This window comes from Temnothorax nylanderi, unplaced genomic scaffold (genome assembly GCF_030848795.1).
Source record: "Temnothorax nylanderi isolate EJ_2023f unplaced genomic scaffold, tnyl_v1.0 TNYL_tig0873_pilon, whole genome shotgun sequence".
In the NCBI taxonomy this organism is placed as follows: domain Eukaryota; kingdom Metazoa; phylum Arthropoda; class Insecta; order Hymenoptera; family Formicidae; genus Temnothorax; species Temnothorax nylanderi.
The window spans coordinates 34,231-58,388 of NW_027249935.1; the positions used below are offsets into that span (position 1 = coordinate 34,231).

The window sequence follows — 24,158 nt, forward strand, 5'->3', positions numbered from 1 at the left end:
GCAGAGGCACGATCGCGTTTCGGTCGGCGCCCCGTCCGAACTTATCTTTTTTTTCGATTCCTTCCCGAGTTGTAAATACGTTGATCGATACGTCGTTTTGACGTTCGAACTTTCCGATCTGTTTCAGATCTATGGGAAACTTGATCCCGTCGCGTAATCGGGATACGAGCCGCATCGTTCCGCGTGCCACTTGGCGGGGTACAGAGCCGCGACCACCGCACGCGCGAAACACGTGTCGTTCTCCGACAGCACGTTGACCACCGCCTGTTTAAGTCTTATACCTAGCGGTATCTTCATCCAACATCCCACGCGCATGGGATTACACTTGTTCACGTTTACCGTTAGGTTGAGTATTCGCGACAACGCCCATCCACTGTCGCGTTCTTGAAATTCGTCCAACGCCGCTAGAATCGCGTCGCGCACGTGCTTTTCGTACCACTCGCCCAGATCGGACCCTTGGAGGAGCTGTTCGTTCCGCGTAGCGATACTCTTCACATCGGTCTTAACGTCCGCTACGAATTCCCCATTGAATATGACATTGACCTTCAGACACACGTGTCTGTTCAAATTATCCTGCACTTTTTCGAGCACGGTGCCCTTCGCATCCTCGAGAAATCGCGCTGGTTCGATGTACGTAGAGTTCGTCACAGCGCCGGTGAGTACGCGACTTTGGAACGCCGTATCGATCTCGACCCACGAAAATCCTCCGCTAACGCCGCTGCTGCTACCGCCGCCCCCACCGTCCAAACCGGCACCTACGACGCGTTCGAATCGTCGGCGCAGATCCTCCCTCGAACCTTCCAATCGCGCTATTCGAGCCACCAGAGCGTTCACGGCTCCAGTGTTTCCTCGCCCCCCAGATTGTCTGACTCGACAACTCTCCCGCAAGAGCCGGAGACACTCGTCGCATCGTCGTCCCCACGCGCGGTACCCGTCCGCGTCGCTGACGTCCGCGGCGAGCAACTCGTCGCACTGTTCCTGCATCCTATCCAGAAGGGCCTTTCACCCTCGGGAACACCGAATTTCACTCGATCGAACAGACGACGAGACCTGTAGGTGTGAATCCTACGTATCTTCTCTCCTCCGTCCACCGTCTGATAGTAAAGATAATACTCGAGCGGTACGTAACGCATATAATCGTTCGCCCTAACGGAGTATGCCATTGTCGTCTCTATCCACGCTCGCTCGCGCGCAGTTCGCGCTCCGATCTCCCTTCGCAGATGATGAGTCGCTAGATTCCATCGCGAGTCCTCCTTCGCCACCGACGCGCATACGTTTGACGATAACGACGTTTCGAGTCTCGCCGATTCGTCGTCCGAATCGGACGAGAACATGGGCATGGGCTCGTAGCAGTGAGGTTCGCCGTCCGATTCCTCGGACGAGGGATAACGGCGATCGTTCATTCGCGATTACACATCACTAATGTTAAGAACTGTTCCAATACTCCTCACCTCGCCAATCGAAAGCGTCCCATAACGCCTTATACGCGTCAAAATCAATATAAATGTAATCACCGACGCGTCTCGCTGTTCTTTCCTTAATTAGACTAATAAAGATATACGTCCGGTGCGATCGGCGATCGACGATTCCGATTTCGCGACGGCTCAGATATCTCGTTACGTCGACGCGCCGCGGATCTACGTACTCGTCGCTCATACCGCGTTTAAAAAATAATAACATTAACTTATTCCCGTTCCGATCCGTTCACACCGCCGTCGCGCCAATTCATTTTATACTCGTTCGGTATCTCAACGGTGGATGTACCTACGGGATACACCCTTCCGGGAAGGGGACATCCGCTGTTATCTCAACGGAGGATGTACCTACAGGATACACCCTTCCGGGAAGGGGACATCCGCTCGCCGCATCCTGCAAAAAAAACAAAAGGAGGAACTGACAAGAGCGACCTCGAACGAGTTCGAACGCGCGCGATGATAACATTATTCGCGATGACGCGCGAATCGGGGCGGATTTCCGCTCGCGGTCGATAACGCGGTCGATAACGCCGATCCGAGCGCCCTCTCGGAGCGTCCGGGAACGACGATCCCCCCCACCCCCGGTGGCAACCCTGCGGCGCGAAATTCCCCATCACCCGCCTAGGGAATTTCGGTCTTTGAGGTTACCGCATGGTGGCAACACTGCGGTGCGAACTTTCCCATCACCCCGCCTAGGGACAGGTGTTCCCACAAAATACTCGCTTCTGATTGGACAGCCTCGAGTCTTCGTCCCGCGATCTGATTGGACGGCGATACACCTTTGTCCAGTTCCAGGGGAATGTTTGTCCGGTTACAGGGGAAATTCCCCCGCACACCTGTCCCCCTCACCCCCCCTGGATCTGATTGGACGGCGATACACCTTTGTCCAGTTCCAGGGGAATGTTTGTCCAGTTACAGGGGAAATTCCCCCCCGCACACCTGTCCCCCTCACCCCCCCTGTTACCCCTTGCACCTGTCCACCCTTCACCCCCCCTCGCCCATCCCCACCCCATGCTCCCCCCTCGCCCCCCTCGCCCATCTCTTATGGCGTTCCCCCCGCGGGCGCGCGTCCCCCCCCGCTTCCCCTCGGTTGTACCCGGCAGTGGAGAGTACTGTTATTGGTCTACTAAACACAAATTGTTGTTTAAAATATACAGTAAATATTTATGATTTTTCCATAATTTTATAGAATTCCATGTTTATGTGACTTTTATTTACTGTTAGATACTCGGAAAAAATTGCTAAACTCGCCGACCACATATATAAAATAGGAGAAGATGCATCCAAGTTATGTGAGGATGAATTCAATGTTATTAATCACGGCGATTTCTGGGTAAACAATATGTTGTTCAAATATGACAATGATGGCAAACCTGTTCAGCACATTTGTGTAAGTACCACCACATTATAAAAAATCATGTATTTCCTTTAAATACAAGCTTATTGATTTATTTATTATTATAATCACGATTAAAATTTAAGACTAAATGACGAAATTTGTGAAATCTAATTTGTACCTGCATGTAATGATATAATTTATATTGTTGAAACACAGCGTATTTACTTTAAAACTATATCTTAAAAGATTAATTTTGAAAAATGTAAAGCATTGTGAGCATAAATTAAATATAAATAGATATAGCATCATTTAGTCACTTTGCTTTAATTATCTATATTTCTGAATTTTTTATTATCATTTTTGTAATTGAATGCAATGCAAGTTGCAGTTAAATGCAAAATAAATTTACATAAAAATTAACAAAATGAATAAGACATAAATATATAATATTCCGAAAAGTATACGGTATATGTTAACGCATTTTAATGATTCGCAATATCGACTTTAGCGATCAAGACTAAGAGGCAGCGCTAATATGAGATACTTGAAATTGCAGTATATTATGAATATTGCATAAATCCAGTTTGATCACATTCAGGTACGTCCGCCACCTGTCTGTCGGTGTCATTCGCGCGAACTCTCAACTTTCTCGCCGCGACTTCCTAAACACGAGTCCCACTTCTTTCCCGGGGCACGGATTTCATTTCCAATTCAATTGCCATCAAGAGCTTAAAAAATCGATCGATCGACAGAGTTTGTTTAATATTACAGGTGGATTTCCAAACATGTGTCTACACATCGCCGGCAATCGATCTTCAATATTTTCTTAGTACAAGTCCTTCCCCGGATGTCATTGAAAACAAGAGAGATGTTTTATTAAATGAATATTTTGGCGCACTGTCGGCGACTATGAAGCAACTGGGCTGCAAGAAGCAGCCACCCACCATGAAAGAACTGAAAGCTACTCTAAAACGAAGAGCCAGTTATGGAATGATATCATCCTTCTCAGTTTTACCGATAGTGCTGTGCTGTAAGACTGAGGCGAAAGATTTGGATGAGATCATGAATCCTGATACTTTTTCAAGTCCGGGTCAAAAGAGCGAGAGTTATAAAAAATTGATGATGAAGAGAATTCCAATGTATGACGAATGGGGTTTGCTGGATCTTTAATGAATACTTGACTTTTGTCGTAATAAATAATGTAGAAAAAATAATAATAATAGGCATGACAAAGTACAGCAAATACATTAAAATGGAAAACAATAAAATAATAGAAATATTAGCGCGCTTTAAGGAGGTTCGGTTGCTTCATCGGGGGGACGCGGGGGTTCTGGCAACAGCGCACTAGCGTTTGAAGTAGTGGGAGTGAAGGGGATTGCTCTGATTGGTCGCCACGTGTATAGTGCGTGAAGCTGCTCACGACCGTGGCAGTCTAGCAGACGAAAAATCAAGCAATTTATGCTTTAATAATTAATTTTTCTACGAAATGTGCGGTAACCTTTCCCTTTCTTTCACTCATTTATTTGTAAATTATTAAGTTACATGTGCATATTTTTTTTCCTTATCATTTGCATTTTTTCTTGCACTTATTTCATTCTGAAGGTGTGCAATATGTCATTTCCCATAAGAACCTATACTAAAAAATACAATTTTTGGAGTAGATTTTTTTCAAAACGGGACGGTGAAAAATTCCCAAAAAATTCACATAATTCTATTTTGCATTCCAGAACAACATATTAAAATTTCATGAAACTGGCTGCATTTTTTTGTAGCGACGGAACCTCCTTAAAAAAAAAGTTACCATGGAATTGATATAATAATGACAGATCTTTTAGTTTAAAAGATCAAAAATTATTCTTTTATGATGTAATATAATGTTTTCATATATATAATATAAATTAAGATTACCATAATTATATCGAGAAAAATCTGAGAATTATATAACATTATATAAGAAAACTTAATTATTCTCTTTAATGGCTTTTTAATTAACTTTTACTCTCTACTTTGTCATACAAAGTTACAAAATACTTCCTTTTACGATGCAAAATGAAAGATTATATAATGTTTGACCACGTTGACTTGGATTAACGTGGATTACTTCAATTATAGATCAAATTAAAAAACATGGAAGACTCTACATTTTAATATCATTGATAAACTTGTTACATAGTTGCTTATATATTCGTAATGTAAAAATCTTCATTGTTTTAATTTCAGAGATTATAATTCAAGATTTCAAAGATCATAATTCAAGATTTTTAATACATTTTTAATCTCTTTCTTCCCCCCCTCTCCCTCTCTTACAACTTTACAATTCGTCTTGCTTTTCTTCAAATTTTTTTTTTTTAATTTTAGTTCAAAATTCTATATAAAATTTAATTTTCAAACCAAATTTTATTTTCGAAGTTTATGGAGTCTAATTATATTTACAAGTTAACTTACTTTCATGTATTCTTTATAATAGGTATACATATAATATATTATATAAATAATATAATATACTATATAAAATCTGTTTATAATTATAAAAATGTTTATAAAAGTGTTCGCTTCAATAAAAATTAAAATTTTGAAAGTTAGTACAAAAATTAATTATGCATAGGCACGTATTCAGAGTCGGATCTTATTTCAAGACTGTCTTAAGTAGTGTCTTGAAATACTAATACGGCTCTGTGATTGGTTTATAACATCTTAAGATCGTACTTAAGACGATCTTAAATATAAGATCCGACTATGAATATCAGCCATAGTATTAGAATCAATGTTTTATGTTATGAACTGAGATGAGTCCTCTGATGAGGGTGCCATTACATGGAGCGCGGAAACGCGGAAACGCGGAAGCGCGGAAGACAAAATTTACTAGATTTCCGTCGATCCGTTCCGTCTGTTTTGAATGCCTAAGGGCCGATATCACAGTCTCCGATTAACGTGATCCTCCGATTAAACTCACTCTGCATCTCTTTCTAACTGTCTTTTCGTCTCTTTCTAGGGGGACAGTTAGAAAGAGATGCAGAGTGAGTTTAATCGGAGGATCACGTTAATCGGAGACTGTGATATCGGCCCTAAGGCTGGGGTCCCATGGAGCGGATTACGCGGAAGCGGAACGAGCGTATCACCAATCACGGCATCATTCTGATAGAACCCTTTCAAAGATTCCGTCGGAACGGTCCCGTGATTGGTGATACGCTCGTTCCGCTTCCGCGTAATCCGCTCCATGGGACCCGTCTGTTTTGAATGCCTTAGGGTGCCATTACATGGAGTGCGGAAACGCGGAAACGCGGAAAGAAAGTAACTAGATTCCGCGTTTCCGTCGCTTCTTTCTATCCCATTTGAGCGGAACAGCGGAATTTATGCGTGTTTCGTGTGGGTGTGCCAAGAAGTGCTAAACAAGTATATAAAGAAATGTAAAACGTTTATAATGAACGGTCCATCAGTAAGTATTTGAGTATTGAGTATTAAGTATATTATAGTATTTGTACAGTACAGAGAAAAAGAACGAACATTTGACGCGCTCGATCCGCAAGTTTATTTCTCCTTATATTACATGGAGCACAATTTGCGCGGAAAAGCGGAACAATATGGTGATAACTAGACATTTATATTCCTTTATTAAATGTGTGTTGACTTAATTCATTGCAATTTGTATTAGTATGCTTATCTTTTCAGTTTATTTATTAAATACAAGCATTTTAATCAATAAATACCGCTAAACATTCTTATTTTATAATTCCCTATTCCGCTTTTCCGCGCAAATTGTGCTCCATGTAATATAAGGCAACCAAATGAACGGAACGGATCGACGGAAATCTAGTAAATTTTGTCTTCCGCGCTTCCGCGTTTCCGCGTTTCCGCGCTCCATGTAATGGCACCCTGAGGGTGGAGTCCCATGGAGCGGATTACGCGGAAGCGGAACGAGCGGATCACCAATCACAGGACCGTTTCGACGGAATCTTTGAAAGAGTTCTATCAGAATGATCCCGTGATTGGTGATCCGCTCGTTCCGCTTCCGCGTAATCCGCTCCATGGAACTCCACCCTGAGTCTTCGAGGGAGAGCGCTGTAATGGAGAGCACCGCGCGCTTCCCTTCTACCTTTTCCTATCTATAATATATACATGGTTTATGTTCTTCACGTTAGGTACTTCTTCTAGAAAACTTGACCGATCGATGCATATACTTTCGTTAGTTCATTCAGTTAACAGTTTTCAGTTTTTCAATTCCTTTTTAAGCATCGTTCACGTATTACTGTATTTTCGGACACAATAAATGTGTATTATTTTCACTCTACATTGTCTCAAATTATTCTGAAGATCGCACACCGACTCGACGGTGGAACAACACTTTAATATATTAATTATAAATTATTTGGTCTTTTTGACATTTTATTAATTTTTTACCCTTTACATATATCTTCAAAATAGATTGAAATTGAACTTTTATAACATTCTTTGTGGAATAATCCTCTGGTTTTGAATGAATCTATACGACACATGCAGTTTTGCGTGCATGTTGACCATTTCACGAAAACAAATAACGAGATGCGAAAAACAAAGAAGTAGAAATAAAATTGCTGTTAGGCACGCTTACTATATACTGATATTAAATGTCGCGCTAACTAAGCACGAGTTTGTATACGTCATAAAATTTAATTATTTTATCAAGAGACACGGTAGTGTCTCGCGCCAAGTACACGCGGAGCGAGACCGACCGTGACTCTTTTACGCGACGCGACGAATTGCGAGTACTCGAGATGTTGAGATCTCATATAACGAGTGAACGGATCAAGTTTTAAGTAGGCTTGATCGATAGCTTGGGTCGATTTGGGGGGGGTTTCTCTTATAATATTCCGCTACGTGCCCTACGAGCGGAAATATTGCGACGCAAAGTCCAAATGTGAAAATTTATTTTTAAGATACTACTTCTTCTACTTCTACGTCGACCGTCTCTCATGCCATGCCATCATTTCATTGGCTGGAGTCGCGTCCTTTTCACTTTTTCGACACCAGGGCGGTGCTAGTATCGCCAGCACATATGTATACGTGTGTGTACTGCGCGAGTGTAGATAGTGCGTTTAGCGCGCTGTCAGTCAGTTCATATATATCACGTGATCAGAGAAAATGTCCCTTTCACTTTTTCGACACTGGCGGCGCTTTCGCGCAGTGCAGATATAGTGCGTTCATACGTGTGTGCTGTACTGCGCGCAGTGCAGATAGTGCGTTCAGTGCGCTGTCACGTCACAGTCAGTTCACTTAACCTATATCGTTGAGAGAACGGTAGTGTCGTCGGAGCGAGACCGACCGTGATGTGATAGTAACTTACGATAATTTACTCGTTTACGCGGAGTAAATTATCGTAAGTTATCTCCCGTTTACGCGAAGGAATTATTCGTAAGTTACTACAAAAGTAACGCTCGCGTAAACGTATGATATACGTGATGATGACTCTTTACGCGACGCGACGATTAATTCAAGGTAATTGTTTTAATAATATAATTATCCTATCCTATATATAACTACGTTTACGCGAGTGTTTACACAGGTTAACCTAGATTGTTGTGCATAACATGGATCTTTCTTATTTACTCGCATGGAGGAAACGATCGTCGCTAATCAGAGACTGTTTTTTCTTCATCATTGAGGAATATAATTATATCTTGGGTGAGTTTACCTTAGATTTTAATTATTATACTTTACTGCAAATTTTCAAAACGTTTTATTTCATGTATCTTAGCACGTCTGAAAGAAACGAAGAGATATTAACGGAAATGAAATTTATATTATCACAGCTTTTGATGAATTTATTGAGAAAGTTATGCACCGGACGATCATTCGATTTGCAATTAGGGCTATCGGTTCTCTTTATGTTATCAGAACAAGAGGCGTGCAGTTGGCTTTCCACCGTTTCTACATCGTAAGAAAATAAATCTATTTTTCGATAATTAATTTCGATAATAATGTGTAAAGATTTATATTTGTAGATTTCAGACCGATCATATTCAGCATTGTACAATCTCAACTTTGGGATATGAATATTCGCGCTTGGGGCAAAATCGATCATTGACACAAACGTTTGAGAGTTACAAGCTATTGCATATTTGGGCACAACGACTGTCACGTTATTCAATAACTTCTAAAGGTACGCTCATGCATTATCATTGAGTCTATTTTTATATTAAACGCAAATCTTGTTATACATATGTGTCAATGTATATATTTTTAATACATTTACAGAAGTTTTAACAAATAGTGCTTCGAGCAAAAGAAAAATTTTACAGCAGATCATAAACAGTACCTAATAAAGAGAACGTGATTCCTTTATTAAAAGATTATTGTTGTAGCTTCGGATTTAATTTCAATGATTGCCTTTTGAATTATTTACAAATATTACTAAAAACGTGGAATCCAACGATAACCGTTTCGAATACAAGCGTGAATAAAGGCAAATGATATAAGAAAATAATATGTATTTGTGACAATTAATTTAATATTTGGATATTTACATATTTTTATACGTAGATCATTTTCGTATGATATTGAACACCAATTTAATAATCGAGTAATATATTATAGAGTTACTTATCTGTAAAGATGAAATCGATGAATTAAGAAAGAAATGTAATGGAGTTGTTGCGCAAATGGAAGATAAATCCATGTTGAAGCGATGTATCTCTACGTTATGGGAACACGTAAGCTATAAAAATGTTGGATAGTATAGTTTCTTATAATGTGAATTTTACATTTAAATTTCCAGATTACATTTTACCACTATGAAGTGTTTATTATACTAATGGATCTCATAGGAGACAAAAATATGGAAAAGAGAAATTATCTTTGCTTCTTGCAAAATTACACTCGGAGCGGGTAAATTATAATAATTTCGCATATATTAATTTTGAATTTAATAATCATACTATCAATCATGACAGGCTTCCTACACCAATGGAACACGATGAGTGGATACAGCTTAATCCTGGACATAGTACGTTGCCGCCGATAGCCCAATGGAGACTTCCGTTCTTGCTTAAAGTCGATATTTGGAAAATCATTAGTAAATATATTTCAGAAATAAATTTATGGCCAGCACTTGGATGATTACTTAACTTAATTTCACATTTTATTAATTCTCGTTACTAGCACCTGAGTTGAATTTAAGAACATACGGCAAGTGGCTTGACATCGCACCCGTACTTAATTTGGAGGCACATCTCATATGCACATTAGCTATTAAAGGTGAAGTGACACAAGTATGGGGAAATAATTCTACTGCATCGAAAAATACTGCATGGTCGCTTTATCCGAAAAATACCACGTTGCTCAAAGATATCAAGAAATGTATACAACGGATGACAGATTCAGATGGATTCTATTATGGTACTGCAGCATTGTACTATGTCGTAAATCATACACCTCCGGGTGCTGATCGCGTTGCTGCCGCGAAAGAATGTTACGAGTATGCTCAGCTGGCGGCACAGAATTCCACTAAATTTGAAGAAGGAATGTTAGAAGTACGGTAATCTCTGTGTAAAGTACGTGTCTATGTTGTAAAAAATATATTGACTTCTATGGCTTTTACTTTCAGAAAATTAAATCCAAATATTTGAGATTTACGTCCGAGCATATTCTACGTACGTACGGATTGGAGAAAGATGAGTATCTTGCTCTAATTGAAAATCCGTGCAAGCTGGTGTATGAATTGTATAACGAAGAAAGCATACCATTACGATATCGAACTGCAACCAACTACAGACCCGATATTAACGCTGCTGTTAACGAGCTGGGTAAACTGTTCTCGTTGAATACGATAAAATTGCGTATGGATTTATTGGAAGAATGGCTACAATCTAATGCCAGGTATACCGAATTGTCTCAAAGCTTTACAGAGACGTTTCTAGCGACGAAAGAGTCTGATCAGAATACCAACTATGAAGATAATTTACTTAGGTAATATTGTTGGTACACCATTTTTTTTATATTCAATTTCTAAATCAACAATTGATTGTGAAATATACTTAATTGTAGGATATGTTATATGCTGGAATATGGAGATATGGATTTGTTTGCACAATTTCTTATAAACATAGGTTTCGGCAATCGTCATGGCGAGACTGAATATAGTTGTAACGTACGATATCGAGTATTTCGAATATTGCAGACTGTCGTTGATACTACAACGTTAGAGGAATTGACCAAGCAAGATATATGTACCTTTAGGTATAAATAATTATAATAAATTATTGTTTATTTTATCGGCAGAATATAAATTTTTCTTGCATATTAAAACGTTGATCTCACTTCAATATTTCAGAAAGTATATGAAATCGTTACAGTACACCGGCAAATTGGAATCTTTAGAATTATGTTACAGCGTTGATACATTTGACACATGTTGTAAACGAGATATTCAAAACTTGAGAATATCAATCCGTGATGTTAAGATACAGTTAAAAGGACTTTGCTTCTAAATTTTAGGATATTGATAATTATGAAGTGAGCGAAATGTAAATCTGTGAGGTAAATGAGAAATAGTCAAAAGAGAAATATGTTGATTAGTGCCAAGAAGAAAACGTAGCAATTAATTGGGCTGATTGAATTGGCAGATCAAAGTGGCATTTTTTTCGTATGAAGTAATGAAATGGTTTGATGTTTATATGACTAGCGTCTATGTATTATATTATAAATTCTAATCTTACAATATCATAATATTTTATGTGTCGAAATATATTGACCAGTAGTCATTTTTTTATGGCACGTTTATAATACCAATTGTCTGTGGTAAGCAGTAAAATGACGTGCGATAGATGCAGGCGCACATTTGACTCGAATTAAAAATACAAATAAATTGTAATAATGTTATAATATGAAGTTTGTAGTTCGTGGTTAGTCTTTTGAAAGAGAGGAGATAAATATTAACTTGACATTGTTTTCTGCTGAACGCACCTGATGACATACATGATGTCCGTTGATTATACATTGTACCCATGTTCTTTAAATTACGCCAACTACAAAGAGAATATATATATTGCTTTGAAAAATAATTGTAGTGCAACTACTCTTAAAAAATAAAACAAAATTGTGTTACCTAACTCAACCCAAGTGGTATGTATCTTTGTATTCCTGAGGATCTTTCTATCAACCCAAGTGGTAGTAGTTTTAATTCTCCTTGATAAAATTATAATATTACAAAGAATTATTTAATCATTTTAATCACAAAGAATTAAAGAGGTAACATTATAAAATAAAAATATTTAATTAAAATAAAATAAATAAATTTTTCTTGTAATATGTATTTACGGTGTATTCATAGAAGATATCCATATGTATTGTAAAAATTGCAATTTTTATTTATATATATTTTTAAATATGATTTTGAAAATACGTATTATTAGCAAGCTATTTTTTATGTATTTTTACAACATGCGTTTTGTACAATGCAACATTAAACATTTGCTATTTTATTACTTGGTCAAATAATAACAAATACCTAATCATAAGTTAAAAATTTACATATCTAAAAAATATATTTAAGTGTTATTATAAAAGTATAAATTATCCTCTAGAATTATAATATTACATATCATTATTTATATTTAGTTTCAAAAGAAGAAAATCATTATACTTGTATAGTTAATCATAAAAGGCATGGTGATAATAGTTTATCGCTGCATTATTATATATCATAATTTAAATAAGACTTCATTATGTATCACATTTCTGTTACTTGAAAAAAATGCTTTTTAATTTTAATTTATGTAACATACATGTACACGCTTATAATATATTAATTGACTGTATTTTTTCATAGATTGAGAACAGTTCTACGGCGAAAGATGGAACAGGAAGTTTGAAGAAACAATCGTATCATTAGACGAAAGATTTACTAAAGTATTGACACGACTTCTAGATCGAATTTGTGATTTGGGTTGTGATAATAACAATGAGAAATTACTTAATGTGTTATGTCGGTAAGAATTTTATTTATATAATTTTTATGCATCCTTTTTTTCTCACACAATTGATATAAAATTAGATACTAATTAATTTCTAAATTATTTATGTTTAAATTAGACTTGACTTCAACATGTTTTACACCGACATACTAATACGTCGAGGGAAAGAAAAGACCGTCCCGCAGCAAGATATATCTGGCTAGTAATATATTATTTCTCATTTATGCGTACATTGCACATGCAGACGTTGTACGCATGCATGCATGAAAGATGGAGTAGACAATAATCTGATCAATATTACATGTTTTATTGTTTTTTTATTTTACAAAAAGAAATGATTATTTCAGGGTATATAAGAGTACATAATATAATGGAAGTATATATATAATATAATGGAAGTATATAATATAATGGGTATATGGAATCTTATCTATCTATACTGTCTGCCTCTGCCTCTGCCTCGTCTAATGCCCCAATGATAGTATGGTGATGAAAGTCTGTACAGAAAGGCCATAAATCTTTCTTCTTGCCGCCGTATCCCCGTGGCTCTGCCTCTTGGTCTTTGAACTGTAAAATAATATGTATATTGTATAAGAAATTTTATGAATTAAATACATATAATATGAATTAAATTTATATATAACGAGAAGATATTTATTAATTTCGATAAACATATTACCTTGTCTATTATCTTCGGTATAAATTACGGTACTGCACAACTTGTATCAGTTGTATTGTGGAGTCCACTCTTATAATGTGGCATACTTTTGAATTGATAGTATAATTACTGTCATTAATAACAATTCTTTCCACTGAAATATTATTTATGGTAATAGGAGAGAATAAATTATATATAAATAACCAGTACGTTATAGTGAGCTATGTTCTCTTCTAGCTATATTAATTTTTGCCATCATATTGTGACAGCAGTCCATGCACCATTTCTGCTGTGTTTCTGCTGTTATTAGCTCATATGGCTCATGTCCAATTCTTGCTACATTTTTACTATCACATTGTGACTGCATGTTGTGCACGATTTCTGCCGCGTTTCTGCGATTACATTGTGGGCAGCAGATCGTGCTGCTAGAAAATAAGCTTAATGAGGACGCAGGGGACAGGAATCTGCTCGATGGTCATGCTCGGATCTGCTGGCATACTGTCGGCATTCTGCTAGCATTTGGCTATTAGGGAATAGTGTAATAGTAATAGCATAATGTTAAAGCTAAATGGCGCGCGCGAAGCGCGCGCGTCTGTAATGTCTAGTGTCATATATTGAGAGACCGACATATCTTACGAAGAAGTATCTTAATAAATAAAATTTTTACATTTGTTTGGACTTTACGTCGTAATATCTTCGCTTATTAATTTACCTACTAGATCGATCGATAACAATGCGAGCGCGATATCGAAACTGGCGATACTATAGTATCGCCAATGTCGAAAAAGTGAAAGTTACATTTCTCTGATATATATATATATATTGAGATATATTGAGAGACGTCGACGTTAGTAGAAATATCTTAATATAAAATTTTCGCATTTCGACTTTGCGTCGCAATATCTCCGCTCGTAGGACACGTAGCGGAAAAATAAAAACACGTTGGCCTTTGGCCAACTCGAACGTGCGTATCCCATACGTATAAAAGTAAAGTACCAGTTCAAATACAGATAGCGAATTGGTTTCAGTCATAAAATGTTCCATAATTTATGTGCTTTTAAAATATGCACAATGAGATTTCCGTGCTTATTCCCTTTCGCCGACCTGAACGTGAATACCCCATACGTACAAGAGTAAAGAACCAGTTTAAATACAGATAGCGAATTGATTTTAGTTTTAAAATGTTTCACATATTATATGCTTTTAAATTATGCATAATGAGATTTCTGTGCTCATCCCTTTCAGCCGATCCAAATGTAAGCACCCTATACATACAAGAGTAAAGTACTAATTCAAATATAGATAGCAAATTGGTTTTAGTCTTAAAATGTTCCACAATTTATATGCTTTTAAATATGCACAATGAAATTTCTGTGCTCATCCCCTTCAGCCGACCTAAATGTAAGCACCCTATACATATAAGAGTAAAGTACCAGTTCAAATACAGATAGCGAATTGGTTTTAGTCTTAAAATGTTCCATAATTTATATGCTTTTAAAATATGCACAATGAGATTTCTGTGCTCATCCCCTTCAGCCAACTCAAACGTAAGCACCCTATACATACAAGAGTAAAGTATCAATTCAAATACAAATAGCAAATTGGTTTTAGTCTTAAAATGTTCCACAATTTATATGCTTTTAAAATATGCACAATGAGATTTCTGTGCTCATCCCCTTCAGCCGACTCAAACGTAAGCACCCTATACATACAAGAGTAAAGTATCAATTCAAATACAAATAGCAAATTGGTTTTAGTTTTAAAATGTTTCACAATTTATATGCTTTTAAAATATGCACAATGAGATTTCCGTGCTTATTCCCTTTTGTCGACCTGAACGTGAATACCCCATACGTACAAGAGTAAAGTACCAGTTCAAATATAGATAGCGAATTGATTTTAGTCTTAAAATGTTCCACAATTTATATGCTTTTAAAATATGCACAATGAGATTTCTGTGCTCATCCCCTTCAGCCGACCCAAACGTAAGCACCCTATACATACAAGAGTAAAGTACCAATTCAAATACAGATAGCAAATTGGTTTTAGTCTTAAAATGTTCCACAATTTATATGCTTTTAAAATATGCACAATGAGATTTCCATGCTTATTCTCTTTCGCCGAGCTGAACGTGAGTACTCCATACGTACAAGAGTAAAGTACCAGTTCAAATACAGACAGCGAATTGGTTTTTGTCTTATAATGTTCCATAATTTATGTGTTTTTAAAAACACTACAAAAAAGCGTGATATTCGTACAAAATTACCTTTTTCAAAAAAATGCGCCAAGTACACGCATAGTAGTATATATGTATTATGTTGTTACCTCGAAAAAAACAAAGTGGTAGTATTATACCTCGAAATAACATCCTGTACATACTGTTTATAAAATGCGTAATACTACAAAAAGGCGTGATATCTATACAAAATTACCTTTTTTAAAAATGCATATTTACCCTATTATATATAAATAAAGCAAATTATAATTTTGAAAGAAAAAATTTAATAAATATTTTTAACTGTAGAAACGTAAAAAATACGTTTCTTAAATCATGATTTAAATCATATTTTAAACACATTTTTGTTCAAACGTTTCTTAATGGTCTTTACGGTTATGAAACTAACTATATATACGTTCAAAAACGTATAACTAATATTATGTGCTACCTGGGTTTTTTACGAGCAGAATCAATCACTATTTGTACTTGCGTTTGGGAATAATTTGTACTGTAAAAATATAAAGTTTTATTAGTAGAATCAATCACTACTTGTACACTCGGGATAATTTGTGAAAATATAAAGTTTTAGATTTTGTATCCTTACCGTTCGTTCGGAAACTACCCTCGATTTTCTCTACTTTAAAGTATTTAAAAAAATTTGAAGATTTTAAAAGTAGGGGAGACCGGGGTTAACTCGACACTATTTTTTCAAAGGTAATTTTTAATATTTAATTAAAATTTTTAGGCAAATTTAATGGTATATATTTAAAGAGTGTTCCTTCAGGTACAAAATTGATTCAGAAAGTTTTGCTGTACGTCGCTCTGTTTTGCCGCCAGGAAAGGAAAAATGACGCAAAGACAAATTTTCGAATTGAAAAATGCCGGGGCAAACTCGACACCCCGCCGGGGCAAACTCAACACTTTGTCTGATCGACACAATTTGATTTGGAACTTATTTTTTACTGTCTGAAAATAAAAATACATTGTTTATTGTGTATTTAAAAAGTACAAAAATTCGGAATAAAGTAGCTAGAACAATCATTTGAAATCATGAGAACAAAAATTGTTGAACTTTCAATTATCTTCATCTAAACTCATGTCTGAAAAACAATTAATGCAGGTAAACTCACGATCGGACGTACGCATACATTTGTCATGATGAGCCATACGGCTGCATGACAAGCATCGTTTGTTACTGGGAGCCGATGAAACGGCGTGGTATTGACTTTGCCTCGGACGTCGTTTTTACTTTTGTCACTTCAAAAATATGAAAATTTTGAAAATATCTAAAAACGATTATCGGATTCATATAGAGCATCAAATTTTCCATGAAAATCACTTACATATAGGTTTGCAAGATTAAAGCTTGATGAAAGAGTAGAAATTTTCGAGAGATCAGAAAATTACTTTTCACCATCAAAAATGCTTATGTCGCGCTAAAAATTACACCATAACTCAGAATGTCATCAAATCCTGTTGATAATACTAGCACATAAAGACGCATTTACAGTAGGAAAGGCAAGTTTTTACGATAGATTTAAATTAGCAAAAAGTCTAGTGTCAAGTTTGCCTCAATGTCGACTTAGCCCCGGTCTTCCCTACATAATTTTAGAGTTATTTTAACCGACCCAGCAACTAATTCCTTTAATATATTTTACTTCTGTCATGATGCTAATACCCCCATTCTTTATTCATTTGGTTGATATTCGTAGTCGGATCTCATTTTTATGATCGTCTTAAGTACAATCTTAAGATAAGTCAATCACAAAGCATTTTAAGACATTACTTAAGATGGTCTTGAAATAAGATTTGACTATAAATAACGGGCTATTAAATTAAATTGTATTATGTAAATATATATTTTCTTTTACAGGTCTTCTGGGAAAAAAAAAATACATATATATATATATAATCCGGCTGCTCTTTGGCGCTATATAACGGCTGCCACAAGCGCTGGCAAACATTGGCTGCTATTAGCGCTAAATTTGGCTGTTTACGGCTATAGTTTTAAAAAAGCTGCATTAGCAGTCATAGAAAAACATCTTATTTTTAACAACTAACATGTCTGTACACACAAAAAAATACATTACTTTAATGCCTACAGACAGAAATATAATTGTCCAGGGCCAATGGCTGATGGACATACATGTGGATCATTTCCATCGACTTTTACAAAATTGTTCCGATTATAGACCGGTAGAAACACGGCAATTGCCTGATACGATTCAATCTGTATCACAAGATAAAAAACACATTCAAATATTGTATAGTAGTTCGTCACATTGGGTGTGTAGTTATTATGATTGGAAAAAGTTGGTAAGAAATAATTTATACAAGCAACATAATATAGATGCATATTTACATAAAAGCAATGTCTGACAATGTTTATATATATATTAACAACTTCAGACACATTTCTTTATAAGGTGTAATTTTTTTCTGTTAAGATTAAGATGCGTAATACTACAAAAAGGCGTGATATCCGTACAAAATTACCTTTTTCAAAAAAAGGTAAAAAAAAGGCGCCAAGTACACGCATAGTAGTATATATGTATTATGTTGTTACCCTCGAAAAAAACAAAGTGGTAGTATTATACCTCGAAATAACACCCTGTACATACTGTTTATAAAATGCGTAATACTACAAAAAGGGCGTGATATCCGTACAAAATTACCTTTTTTAAAAAAAGGTAAAAAAAGGCGCCAAGTACACGCATAGTAGTGTATATGTTGTTAGCCTCGAAAAAAAAACAGTGGTAATATTATACCTCAAAAAAATCTAAGTAACAAGTGGTAGACCTAATCTTTGTATCTCGAAAAATCTCGAAAAAACCCTAAGCAGTAGTATCTTTACCTAAAAAAAACCGAAGTAACAAGTGGTAGACGTAATCTTTGTATCTCGAAAAATCTTGAAAAAACCTAAGCAGTAGTATTTTTATTTAAAAAAATTATAACTCAAGTGATACACACCTTATTAAAGATGAGTCGCGCTTCAAGTGATCTATACAATTACAAAAAAGAAATGATATCTCTTTTTAAATTACAGCGCCAATTACAGAGAGAATATACATTGAGAATCTTTGTATTTCGAAAAATCTCGAAAAAAACCTAAGCAGTAGTATTTTATTTCCAAACATGTTGTTACCTAGAAAAAAACAGTGGTAATATTATACCTCAAAAAAATCTAATTATATATATACCTTAACAAAATTATTATTATATCACGAAATTGCGTTACCAAACTCAATCCAAGTGATATATATTTCAAAAAATTATCTCACAAAATTGTCTCACAAAAATTGTCTCACAAAATTGTCTGATAAAAATTGTCTCACAAAATTGTCTCACAAAAATTGTCTCACAAAATTGTCTCACAAAATTATTAAATTACAAAATTGTTACTTTATTCAATCCAAGTGATATCTACCTCGAAAAAACCTAAATAACAAGTGGTATCTATTTAAAAAAAAATATGTGAAATCTTTTAATACTGCGCCAATTACAAAGAGAGAATATATATATTATATATATACCTTAACAAAATTATTATTATATCACGAAATTGCGTTACCAAACTCAATCCAAGTGATATATATATTTCAAAAAAATATATGAAATCTTTCTTTAAATTACGCCAACTACAAAGAGAATATTATATTGCTTTGAAAAATAATTGTAGTGCAACTACTCTTAAAAAATAAAACAAAATTGTGTTACCTAACTCAACCCAAGTGGTATGTATCTTTGTATTCCTGAGGATCTTTCTATCAACCCAAGTGGTAGTAGTTTTAATTCTCCTTGATAAAATTATAATATTACAAAGAATCATTTAATCATTTTAATCACAAAGAATTAAAGAGGTAACATTATAAAATAAAAATATTTAATTAAAATAAAATAAATAAATTTTTCTTGTAAAAAACTTGGCGCTGCTTTTTTAACATAAGCGTAAGAAATTGATTGGTTCAGATATATGTGCAAAAGGAAATAGACCAATCCATCTCTTTATGCATATGCTTATGCACCTATGCAAGTTTGTCTGGATAGACTTTATTAACCCTTAAATGCCACCCGGGGTCCAGCGGACCCCAGACCCTTTACAATGATATATTTTTAAATGTTCCCCCAAAAATGGAGCTCATGCTCCCATTGATGATAGTTGAGTGATTGACCTACCCGGTTGTACACTTAGCAGTACTCAGTTTATTTAATTTTTTAAATTTTTATACTATGTTGGAAAATTGAAATTTTAATAATATAAGCATTTTATTCTCTTTTCTAAGCCTTGAACAACATTGAAAATAATTTTCATAACTAAATATAAAAAATCAATGAGTAAGGAGACATTTTTCATGCTGGGGTCTTTTAGACCCCATGGTGTCATTTACGAGATTCTTGAGAGGTGTGGCATTTAAGGGTTAAAAAGCAGCGCCAAGTTTTTACAAGAAAAATTTATTTATTTTATTTTAATTAAATATTTTTATTGTTATAATGTTACCTCTTTAATTCTTTGTGATTAAAATGATTAAATGATTCTTTGTAATATTATAATTTTATCAAGGAGAATTAAAACTACTACCACTTGGGTTGATAGAAAGATCCTCAGGAATACAAAGATACATATCCACTTGGGTTGAGTTAGGTAACACAATTTTGTTTATTTTTTAAGAGTAGTTGCACTACAATTATTTTTCAAAGCAATATATATATTCTCTTTGTAGTTGGCGTAATTAAAGAAAGATTTCATATATTTTTTTGAAATATATATATCACTTGGATTGAGTTTGGTAACGCAATTTCGTGATATATAATAATTTTGTTAAGGTATATATATAATATATTATCTCTCTTTGTAATTGGCGCAGTATATAAAAGATTTCACATATTTTTTTTTAAATAGATACCACTTGTTATTTAGGTTTTTCGAGTAGATATCACTTGGATTGAATAAAGTAACAATTTTGTAATTTAATAATTTTGTGAGACAATTTTTGTGAGACAATTTTGTGAGACAATTTTTGTGAGACAATTTTGTGAGACAATTTTTATCAGACAATTTGTGAGACAATTTTTGTGAGACAATTTTGTGAGATAATTTTTTGAAATATATATCACTTGGATTGAGTTTGGTAACCGCAATTTCGTGATATAATAATAATTTTGTTAAGGTATATATATAATTAGATTTTTTTGAGGTATAATATTACCACTGTTTTTTCTAGGTAACAACATGTTGGAAATAAAAAATACTACTGCTTAGGTTTTTTTCGAGATTTTGCGAAATACAAAGATTCTCAATGTATATTCTCTCTGTAATTGGCGCTGTAATTTAAAAAGAGATATCATTTCTTTTTTGTAATTGTAATAGATCACTTGAAGCGCGACTCATCTTTAATAAGGTGTGTATCACTTGAGTTATAATTTTTTTTAAATAAAAATACTACTGCTTAGGTTTTTTCAAGATTTTTCGAGATACAAAGATTACGTCTACCACTTGTTACTTCGGTTTTTTTTAGGTAAAGATACTACTGCTTAGGTTTTTTCGAGATTTTTCGAGATACAAAGATTAGGTCTACCACTTGTTACTTAGATTTTTTTGAGGTATAATATTACCACTGTTTTTTTTTTTCGAGGTAACAACATATACACTACTATGCGTGTACTTGGCGCCTTTTTTTACCTTTTTTTTAAAAAGGTAATTTTGTACGGATTATTATATACTTGTTAGTAGAAAAATGAAATATTTAATGCAAAAGACGGTTGTAGTTCCGAATGACCCCTGCTCCCGATCGACCTAAAATTTTACAGATAAGTTGTTTTTGATGTAAAAAATGAAGTGCGCGTGGTCCCAACTTCAGGAAATAAAAAATTTTCTTTTTTATGATAGCATTTATCGACTAAAATTGATTCTATATGATATATATGTTACTGTAAAAGTGATAAATTCGATAATTATACATAATTAGCGGTTATTATGCATAACACAGACACACACAAAAAATTTTTTCTGATCTGGAGGTCTGATCATGTTTACTTTATGTTTTTGGGGTCGCTGAATCCGAATCCGAGGTCTATTTAACCCTATCACATCAGGATTATTCCGAGTCCCTGTCTCGTAATACGCTTGAGTGCGCCTGCCATGACGGCATCCAGGGCATCCAGGGACTTTGCCGGATTGCTCCGTTGCCCACCGTCACCACGTGGAGGTGCCCTGGATGCAGACGCACGCAAGATATAATCGCTCTGCATAGAACCTGAGCTTTGAATTCTTTGACAGAAAATGTCTTCTAGAACCACGTACCAAAATATGGAGATTTATCACTGATATATATTTTTCATATTTACAAAGACTCATGAATGAATGTGCATAGAATTAGAGCATTTTGGAGACCTGACAGATACGCGTAAATATTAAGTTAAATGTCTGACAAACGTGGTTTTTGGAGTTGATAGATTTTTGGTTAAGTGCCCTTACGAAAAGTAGTACTAGCAATCAGTACTCAGTACTGAGTGATCAGTACTCGTAGTATTGAGAGTATTAGTATGTTAATACTCATGAATACTGCAGAATGGTCAGTACTGTGTCTGTCAGTGCTTACAGTACTGGCAGTACTACAAGCAATAATACTCATTAGTACTTCAAAGTATTGAAGTGGTCAGTACTTTATCAGATTAATATTCAGAGTACTATCATGATAGTACTGCCAGTACTGTAAGAAACTAATAGGCACAGTACTGACCATTCTGCAATATTCATGAGTATTAACATACTAATACTGTCAATATTACGAGTACTGATTACTCAGTACTGAGTACTGATTGCTAGTACTACTTTTTCGTAACGTATCTTGGAAATACTAAATTAATAAAATACTAAACACACTAAACTATCAATATGACGTTATTTTGATATCATCTTGACTTTTTGTTCTACTTGGATAGTACTGCGTAAGTAGGGGAGAGTGGGCTCCCTTGAGCCACGGGGTCCAATGTGACAGTGCGAGTTTTCTGTATTAACGTTCTGCAAAATAGTGACGGTGGGTATGAAAACTTTCGTTTTCACAAAACATATAACTTCCATCAAAAAATTATACCGAAATAAGCATATATACTTTAGTTAAAGGCAGATATGTAATTGGAGCCTTGCAAAGTAAATTTTTACTTGTTATAACTTTTTGATATGTATGGATTTCTAGGGATTCTACAGTTAAAAAAAAATTCATAAGACGTTCGTCGGGATCTAGGTTCAATACCAACGTGCGCACAAAAACGTTTAATTGTTCTGTATCTGAAATATTTACGATAAATAATATCGATGTTCAGTGGGGTCCAATGTGACGCAGGTTGATGGGGTCCTCTGTGCCACGCTTACAGAACTATCTAACCTACCTACGTGACACCTCGAGTTTCCGTAGTGTGTTTCGATCGCGGAATTGTAAATGTTAGTGCCTAAATTTTCCTATAAAATGAAATAATTTCCATCGATAATCATATCCACACTTTCATTTTCTCTTTTTTTCACCCTTTAGTTACAGAACACATGTAATCGAGTCGCTGTGAGGCAATATTCGTTGATCTTGCTAGGTTACGACAAAAAGTGAGGTTATAGGACTTTGTTTTCAGTTTTCAATTTCTTAGGTCATCTGATGAAACAAATATGACACGATTATTGATAAATTGGTTCTCTAGCACAGTCTTGGTTTTTCAATTGACCAAAGATTTGTAATAAACAGGATTAAACAGATCTCTTCTACGTGTCACAGGGTACCCTACCTTTCACATTACATGTCACAGTGTACCCTACGCTATGGCTCAATCGACCCCACGCGTGGGATCCACTGTGACAAACGCAGCATCTCGAAATATCATTATTTTTTCAAAATATTTCTGAAAATTTACTTCTTAAATCATTTACAAACAAAGTTTATTATATAAACATCGAATGGTCTCATTTATATTATAATGAAGTTATTAACATTTTTAAATTCACATTTTTAATGTGATTTGAAAAAACGTGGTTCAAGGGTGCCCACTCTCCCCTACTGCGCCTGCACCACACGTTAGTATCCCACGATTATTCGATAAGTACTAAAAGAGTACTGGAGGGAGTACTGGAGGGAGTACTGGAGGGAGTACTGGGGGGAGTACTGGGGGGAATACTGGAGAAAGTACCGGAGGGAGTACTGGAGGGAGTACACTAGAGGAAGTACTGAAGGGAGTACTGAATGAGTATTGGATGAGTACTGGGAAGGAGTACTGACGAAGTCAGTATGGTCGAATTTAGTAGTACTTTGAGTACTTATGTCTCCAGTACTTTCACCAATACTTTTCCAGTATTAAAACCAGTACTACTTTTTCATAAGGGTGGGTTATAGGTAGGGTTATGGGTTATGGTTAAGAGCTTGGTTTTCAGATTACAACTTCATTCTTAGGGTTATATGTGTTTAAAGCTTAATTATGGTTTTTTGAGGTTTGGCAAAATCCTGATGTGATGGGGTTAAATAGACCTCGATTCGGATTC

At 35.3% G+C, this 24,158-nt stretch overlaps 2 protein-coding genes across 11 annotated transcripts; both read left to right on the forward strand.

Annotated features, from left to right (window-relative positions):
• Positions 1–2,685: 2,685 nt before the first annotated feature.
• LOC139785742 (uncharacterized) lies at positions 2,686–5,065 on the forward strand (the record flags this gene model as incomplete). Its single annotated transcript, XM_071724915.1, has 2 exons — positions 2,686–2,865; positions 3,586–5,065. Coding segments are annotated over 2 exons (579 nt in total), but the record flags the coding sequence as incomplete, so codon positions are not given.
• Positions 5,066–7,565: 2,500 nt separating this feature from the next.
• On the forward strand, positions 7,566–13,397 carry LOC139785738 (kinetochore-associated protein 1-like). 10 transcript variants are annotated; one of them, XM_071724910.1, is made up of 13 exons: positions 7,567–8,286; positions 8,354–8,472; positions 8,546–8,725; positions 8,793–8,950; positions 9,385–9,500; positions 9,566–9,675; positions 9,741–9,862; positions 9,949–10,319; positions 10,394–10,755; positions 10,834–11,025; positions 12,617–12,776; positions 12,880–12,963; positions 13,109–13,397. In XM_071724910.1, exons 3-11 carry the CDS (start codon positions 8,580–8,582, stop codon positions 12,657–12,659), a joined length of 1,620 nt encoding a protein of 539 aa, XP_071581011.1. In that variant the 5' UTR covers positions 7,567–8,286; positions 8,354–8,472; positions 8,546–8,579; the 3' UTR covers positions 12,660–12,776; positions 12,880–12,963; positions 13,109–13,397. The 10 variants fall into 10 exon arrangements, with proteins under 10 accessions (XP_071581003.1, XP_071581002.1, XP_071581006.1 ...); XM_071724908.1 differs by having other exon boundaries at positions 12,880–12,959; XM_071724902.1 differs by lacking the exons at positions 12,880–12,963; positions 13,109–13,397 and adding an exon at positions 11,120–11,325 and having other exon boundaries at positions 7,566–8,286; positions 12,617–12,646.
• Positions 13,398–24,158: the final 10,761 nt, after the last annotated feature.

What these genes read in the sequence shown, in the direction of transcription:
- LOC139785738 (XM_071724902.1), top strand. Translation starts at nt 8,580, where the DNA reads ATGAAATTTATATTATCACAGCTTTTGATGAATTTATTGAGAAAGTTA. An exon ending in TTATTCAATAACTTCTAAAG is followed by an intron (nt 8,951 to 9,384) that starts GTACGCTCATGC and finishes AATATATTATAG; the next exon opens with AGTTACTTATCTGTAAAGAT. An exon ending in CAAAATTACACTCGGAGCGG is followed by an intron (nt 9,676 to 9,740) that starts GTAAATTATAAT and finishes CAATCATGACAG; the next exon opens with GCTTCCTACACCAATGGAAC.